Below are 7,321 nucleotides of genomic sequence, written 5' to 3'. Positions count from 1 at the left end.
TTTATTAATAGTCAAAATTTAGTGTTGAAAAAGAATTCTATTAAGAGTGCTTATGAAAATAATTCAACGTGAGGACCTCACAGAAAAAAAAATGATTCAGAATCTTACTCATTTGTGAAAAAAATTTTTTTTATTAGTATGCAAGTGAATGAATGGGAAAAAATCTTAAATCTTCAAAATTAATTTTATGGATAACTTTTTTGTGAATTTCTAATTTCTCCGTAATAAAAACATATTACAAGATTCAATAGTATGTTAATAATCTACTAATCTTCACATTAAATAATAAATAACACACCAAGATTTAGTAAAAAATGCTCGGCTTCGCCTTCGGTGGCAATACACGTGCAATCTGAGCATTTTTACTCATATAGTGTAGACAAGTTTTTTTACCACTGTGGAACGAGAGTGATACTTTCATCCCACTATGTGAGACAGAAGTACTCGCTTCCGTTACGCAGGCACGAAAAAAATTTTTGCTCTACGCAAAAACATCGAGAATGTATACCATATTTTTGAAAGTTAAGAATAATTCTAAATCGCTTCATTTTCATAAGAAGTTAAATCAAATTATTGTCCATGAAAGGTGAAAATAAAAATTTATTTACTGATGTACCCTTATTAATTTTTTTTTTCTAATTCTAGTCATATGGTAATCATAAATGAGAAGTTGGACCATCTTGAATCAAAAGTAGAGTAAGTGTACATGTAAAAACAATTAATAAAATAATAAATACGGTATTTTAACTAAAATGTATACATTGCAGATCTAATCATCAGTTGTTAGAGCGATTAACAACACAAAGGCGTGGTGGAATGAAAGCAGTACCTCAATTTTTGCCTTTTAAAACTCTTCAACATCTTCTTGATTTTGACCGTGCTGCCGATGCTACATATGATGAGTTGGTAAATAATAAGCCATCAAAAAATTTTACTGATTAGAAATCTGTAGTATTATTAAAAGATGCTCCTAATTTTTTTAAAGCTGTAAAAAAATATGTGTACAAATTGTGTTGCATTCATAAATAACTTTTACTTCAAATACAGGTCCATTACTTCGTGTACCTTGGAGGCGCCAGTGCAGTTGATTGTGCAGCAATATACTTTAAGCATGTTTTTGCCAGTGACGAAGAAATATCTCCATATATTTCTTGGCTCGGAAAAGCGTTACGAAACTTGACTTCGTTGTCGCGAACAAAATTTGCTAACGCTTGTGAAGGTTTGTCTCATGTAAATTCATATCAATACTTTTGAAAAAGAGTATAATCAATTAAATTTTTACTTGGTGTCTTGGTGATTAACTGTTTTAGATTACTACTGTAAGCATACTTTTTTTTTTTTTTTTTTTTTTTTATTAATTTTATAACATTTTACGAGTACTCCTTAAAATGCCAAAAAAAATTAAATTTAAAATTTTATCACAATTTCACTTCTGTATGATTTTATTACTATATTTAAAAAATTTCATTCATTGTTCGAATTAAAAGTATTTTTTTTTAATATTTACAAATAAAAATAGATTCGGATGAATTTCTATTAGATAACCGTTATTTTTAATAAAAGTTATGTTACAAGTCATTTTATATGAAATTGTAAGAATTTATACTAATAATCATTTTTTTATTATATTTTTATAAGCATTTGAATGATGAATTACACTGACAGTCATGCTTTAAATCACAATAAAACTATGTACTTAAAAAGGTTAGAATAACAATGCATACCAACAGTCATAAAGTATTTATTAAGTGCTGCAAAATAATATAAAAAATCGTACGATATGAAACAGGATAAAAAACAAGTAGTGAAAAGCACGCACCATCTCTCTTACTTTCACTCGTTTTTCCCACTAATACTACTTGACATTTTTAATAAAAATCAATCTATAATTACCTATTGGTACATATTCAATTACAAATCTATGTTTTTTAATATAGAGGCTATGAAAATCAGCAAAAAAATATCAGAAAGCAGCCGGGATAGTTTTATTGATGGCATGACAAAAGCCTTAAAAAGTTTGAAAGAAAGACGTCGGCGAAAAGAAATTAATCAGACCATCATGGCTCAAATAGAAAATGAGAATTTGGAAGACCATCACCCAAATGACCTTGGCGTGATACATATAAATGAGGAAGATAACTTAGAACAAATAGAAGATAGACGTTCTGTAGAAGATGATCAAGAAATTTCCAACGAGCAATTTGGACAGCAACATGATGATATAGTTCAGTCGGAGTCAGAGGTTGAGAAAGAAGACGAGCAAGAGATTGATGAGGAATTTCCGGATGTATCTGAAATGTTCCAACAACCCTCACATAAAAAAATTAGTAAGTTTTAATAATTAACTAAAGAATAATATATTGTATGTAAGCACGCGTTCATTGGCAGGATTCGTTGCTTATCGAAAAGAATATCCAAATGTCTTAAATATATTTATTACATGATCATAAACCAGTACAATCACATTATTTAAAAAGTTTTCAAATAAAAAGATATTATAGCAGAACTAAAAAAATATTTTTTTTACAGGACTTGAACAGGTGTGAACTTCAGTGATTCCATAATAACTACGTTGCTGAGTCTTTATTTAATTTTGTCATGGCAGTGTCAAATCTTAAGTCGTATAATTTTTCATTTAAGTAAAATGTAACTAATTTTTTCATTCAGTATTCACTTTCTTGTAATATGTGATAATTTATTTTTTGTGATGTGTGTTGCTAAATAGTTAATTTTAATTTGCATTGCATGATGTAATATGTATCGTAGGATTGTAACTGTAGGATAAGATTGTAACTTTGTGTTTATCATCCTGTGCAATTGAATTTAATTAATACAAATAAATTATTTTTTTTATAGTCGCAATGCTTTATTAATTATTTTAAAAAACTTAGAGGTTATGAGCGGCTACCCACGACACGCATCCCACCTCGCGTACACGCAACCTGCAGCTCTGGTGAATGCATGGTGAATGCAGTCTGACAGCATGACGTGCACTCTCCACGCCATGCTTGCAGTGTGCACTCAGAAATTGCTACAGCTGGACGTCAGAGTGCTTTCACGCGTGCTTCAGGCCGTGCTCCACGTTGCGGTCACAGTGCCGTCACGATGCTATCTGGGTAATTTTTGGCCAAAAAAGTTTCGACCGCTAGATGGCGCTGATCCAACAAATTATTACTACTTATTACAGTAGAGCCATTTTATCAATTATAAACCAGCCGCAACTAATTTGATAGGTAAAAAATAAAAATTGACATGATTATGTGCTATTTGCGGCAAGTTTAAAACTTACCTTTTATCCAAAAATCGACGTCCAAAAAAGTAGATATTCTACTAATATGGTTTGGTGTGTTATGTTGTTATGTTGACATGAGGATATTGCAAGACCTTTTATTCATCCGCCGATAGTTTGTTTTTGTTACTTACGCATGTATATATGAAGTATAGAAATTGTAAAATGACTACACATGCATGTCTATTTACACAAGGGTATACATGTGATATATATTTACATATGTGGGTGCTTTGTAGGCCGCATACATGTGTATATTAGAGTCACCAAAGTGGGGATCGCACTTACCTAGTGTAGAATGCCGGTAATCCATATTCTGTTTACCGACGGTCGTCGATACGACAGTAAACGGAACCTGTACTACCAACATTCTACAATAGGTAATTGCAATCTCTGCTATGTTGACTATATCGACTGGTCTGGGGCTGATTTTTTGAAAAAAGTTGAGAAGAAAACTATACTTTATATATATATATCACTAGACAGCGCTGATATAAATTTTTTTTTTCGTCTTTTTTTCGTCTGCTCGCGTTTGACGTCCGTAAAAATCGTGCCTATATACCTATAGTTTTTTGTGCTGATGCCAACCTGCCAACTTCAAATAAACCAACCAAACGATAGCTTTGATATTGTTTGCATACGCAATAGATAAGTGCGCGATTCTGATACGCTGAACGCATTGAACTATTGTTAAAATTCTCATTGATTAACGCTTTTTTCGTAAGTAATTGCCTTAAATATGAACGATCTCACAAATATATTTAAACGTGGTAACAGTTTCATAGGGCTTCTGTACAACTGCTTAGTTGTCACTTGTATGTGTCAAAATGTCATTGTCAATATTTTGGGCTCGAGGTATGGCTAGTCGAAAAAAATTATTACTGATGGGAATTCCGGCCAAAACAAATGAGGATTCAATTGTCTTTTTATTTTGAGTTTGTTTAATAAACGTAAGTTGTTATTGTAAATAAATATGCGCGTGTTGGATATTGATTTTTTAGGTGTAGTACCTACTCACCTGATGATTTCATATTCATACTGGAAACTTTGTAAATAACCGCAGAAGGAAACTGCAAAATTCTCAAATTACACTCAAGTGGTTTATAGTGTTTTTTTAGATTCTTAAACCTTTTCTACAACTATGTGGACTGAAAGCATTTATGGGTGCATTGTACCCACAGTTTCAACGATGGTAATATTCGTTGTCACCTTTAACGTGGTAAGGTTTTTGATTGGAGAGTTTAAAGTACATATTACAGATAGTAAAAAGCATAATTGGCAAGTCATCAAAACATCATCAAGGGTAAACAACATAATAAAGTATTCTTTGCTTTTAAAATGTTAATGTCCTTTAATTGATCAACATTTTTTACAGGCTTATTTTTGTAATGTTTGTGAAACACTACTGTTAGCTGTCAATGGATTATACTGTGATTCTTGTGGTGTCTGTGCAGATCATGAATGCATGAAAAAAGCAGACAAAATGTTCAATTGCAAGAAAATGTTTACATCAAGTAAAGAGCCAATGAAGCATCATTGGATAAGGGGTTGTTATTTATTCATATGAATAGCTATCTTAAGTACATTTTTCCAACCAATTCCTGTTTTTATAAATATTATTTCGTGTTACAGGTAATTTGCCACTCATTGCAATGTGTGAAGTTTGTGATGAAGAATGCAGTCTAGAGCCGGGACTTTTCGACTGGTGGTGCTGTTGGTGTCAAAAATGTGCTCATGAAACATGCAAAGCCTCTATTAACGAAGTATAGTCATTGATATTATTCTGGATTTCTCAATTTCATAACAACTTTGTTTAATCTTGGCCTTATAAACAATATTTTAGATCTGTGATTTTGGAGCCTTCAAACTGATGGTTATTCCACCCACAAGTCTTGAAGTAGCCAGCAAACGTAGCAGCATAAGGCGTCGTTTGCAATTAAAGTCCATCACACCTCCATTATGGCTTAATTGGAGTCCATTAATTGTAGTTGGTATATACTTAATCAAATCAATTGATTATTTTTATCATACTTGAAGGAGAAAAACGTCAGAGTATTTTCAACTTTTACAGTCAACAAAAAATCAGGGAACAACGAGGGAGCTGAAATATTATCCTCATTCCGAAGACTGTTGAATCCTGCCCAAGTTGTTGATCTGTCAGATCGTGATCCCATAACAGCTCTTGAGTGGTGTCGCTTATTAGGAAATGTCCCTTGCAGAATTGCTGTAGCTGGAGGAGATGGAACTGTTGCTTGGATCTTAGACACGATTGATAAATTAAAATTTAACGTATGGGTGTTAACGGTTTTAATTTTTCGTTATAATTAATCATACATTGTTTAACATAAACATATTATTGCTACAGCCTCTTCCAGCAGTCGCGATTCTTCCACTGGGTACTGGAAATGATTTGTCGCGAGTCATGGGATGGGGAAAAGAGTATGATTCAAGCACAGATATATCCACCACATTGCAAATGATTCAACAGGCAAAAGAAACTTATCTTGACAGGTACCTTCAAAAGTATATCTTACAATAAAATTGTATCAATGGAACCGTACTGCATATTCTTATTTTGTAGATGGTCTGTTGTTCTGGACGGTAAAAAGGGATTAGGATTTAGAGCCCAGCAAAAATCGTTGCATATGTACAATTATTTGAGCGTCGGCGTGGATGCACAAGTGACTTTAAGCTTTCATGATGCACGAGAAAGTCCTTTTTACCTTTTCAGTCACAGAATATTTAACAAGGTATGGTACGCGTAAGGAAGTTTGCTGTATTGACTTGTTTAATAAATACACGACTTGAATGAACACTTTCAGCTTCTTTATTTGTGCTTTGGAACCCAACAAGTTGTTGAAAGAGACTATAAAGACTTGAACAAAAGACTAGAAGTGTACTTAGATGGTCGGAAAGTAGAATTACCATCGATTGAAAGTATCGTCGTACTCAACATTCCATCGTGGGGGGCTGGTGTTGATTTGTGGAATATGAATCTCGAAGGTAAGCCATTCATTGCATTGACTAAAAATAAGGGCATTTTTTACGAATTTCTTGATTTATTAAAAACAAACTAATCTGTAAAGATGATCACATTGGAATACAAAGTATGAATGATAAAAGAGTCGAAGTATGCGCAGTGTATTCGTCGTTTCACATAGCTCAGATGCAAATCGGTCTGTCACAACCACTTCGTCTTGGTCAAGCTACGACTGTTAAAGTAAAATTCCTACTTTTATCTAATTATAAAACACTATTTTATAAAGTACCAATGAAAAATTAATCATTTCACAGATAATATTGAAAGATTCGTGTGCAATGCAAGTAGATGGAGAACCGTGGCAGCAACCTCCATGTACGATTACTGTATCCCACATTAATCAAGCCCTAATGTTGATGTCTAATGATCAATAGGAAGCTGTGCCCTAATACATAAGTCCCAAGCATCTATGTGCAATTAATACAACGTGATAATTTACTGAAGTAATACATTAACATAAATATATAAGTGCTTTTATAAATAAATTAGATAATTATAAATATTTATTGTAGATTTGGCTGTGTACTGAGAAAAAATTATGTATTTAGTGTATTTTAATGATGTAAAAAGTCTAATTTTAACAGCAGATATTACGATTAACGTAAGAACTCATATAAAATGAAGTATAGTTTAATGTTCCTATAAATGTACTTGTAAAAGCCCTGCTAGGACTGATTATATCAAAATAAAATGTAAAAAAAAAATAGTGTATTACTGTAATAATTAGATGATTAGTTCTTAACTAATATGTTTATTGATTTATATACGTATGTAGTACATTTAAATGTATCCCACCCGCCCTATTTGTATACTATTTTAGAACAGTACCTCGCACCTAATTCGTAACTCTTCATTATCTCTGCCCGATTTTTAGCAAGATATTTCAAGGCTCTGGTAAGTAGGCAAGAGTCTTTCCACCCTAACACCCTCTCATCTGATCAATTTTATCAATCGACATCCCCTTACAACTGGGATGTCCGTCTGAACCCTAT

At 32.5% G+C, this 7,321-nt stretch overlaps 1 protein-coding gene across 1 annotated transcript; it reads left to right on the top strand.

Moving 5' to 3' along the window:
- Nucleotides 1–3,993: 3,993 nt before the first annotated feature.
- Dgkepsilon (diacylglycerol kinase epsilon) lies at nucleotides 3,994–6,925 on the top strand. Its single transcript, XM_089589521.1, has 11 exons — nucleotides 3,994–4,239; nucleotides 4,397–4,592; nucleotides 4,665–4,836; nucleotides 4,922–5,052; nucleotides 5,133–5,280; nucleotides 5,361–5,578; nucleotides 5,655–5,800; nucleotides 5,871–6,039; nucleotides 6,112–6,292; nucleotides 6,376–6,509; nucleotides 6,584–6,925. The coding sequence occupies exons 2-11, from the start codon at nucleotides 4,431–4,433 to the stop codon at nucleotides 6,701–6,703; spliced, it is 1,581 nt and encodes a 526-aa protein (XP_089445647.1). The 5' UTR covers nucleotides 3,994–4,239; nucleotides 4,397–4,430; the 3' UTR covers nucleotides 6,704–6,925.
- The last annotated feature ends 396 nt before the right edge of the window (nucleotides 6,926–7,321 follow it).

The sequence above is a fragment of the Copidosoma floridanum genome, unplaced genomic scaffold (genome assembly GCF_036245765.1).
Source record: "Copidosoma floridanum isolate Cflo_tuat_1 unplaced genomic scaffold, Cflo_Japanese_pri ptg000009l, whole genome shotgun sequence".
NCBI classification, from domain to species: domain Eukaryota; kingdom Metazoa; phylum Arthropoda; class Insecta; order Hymenoptera; family Encyrtidae; genus Copidosoma; species Copidosoma floridanum.
The sequence above is the reverse complement of the archived record's forward strand: the minus strand, read 5'-3'. Positions and strand labels throughout refer to the sequence as shown.

Excerpts from the sequence above, each read along its gene's own strand:
- Dgkepsilon (XM_089589521.1), top strand. The coding sequence starts at position 4,431 with ATGTGGACTGAAAGCATTTATGGGTGCATTGTACCCACAGTTTCAACG. Across the intron at positions 5,801-5,870 it reads AAAGAAACTTATCTTGACAG|ATGGTCTGTTGTTCTGGACG; the intron begins GTACCTTCAAAA and ends CTTATTTTGTAG. Across the intron at positions 6,293-6,375 it reads GTGGAATATGAATCTCGAAG|ATGATCACATTGGAATACAA; the intron begins GTAAGCCATTCA and ends TAATCTGTAAAG.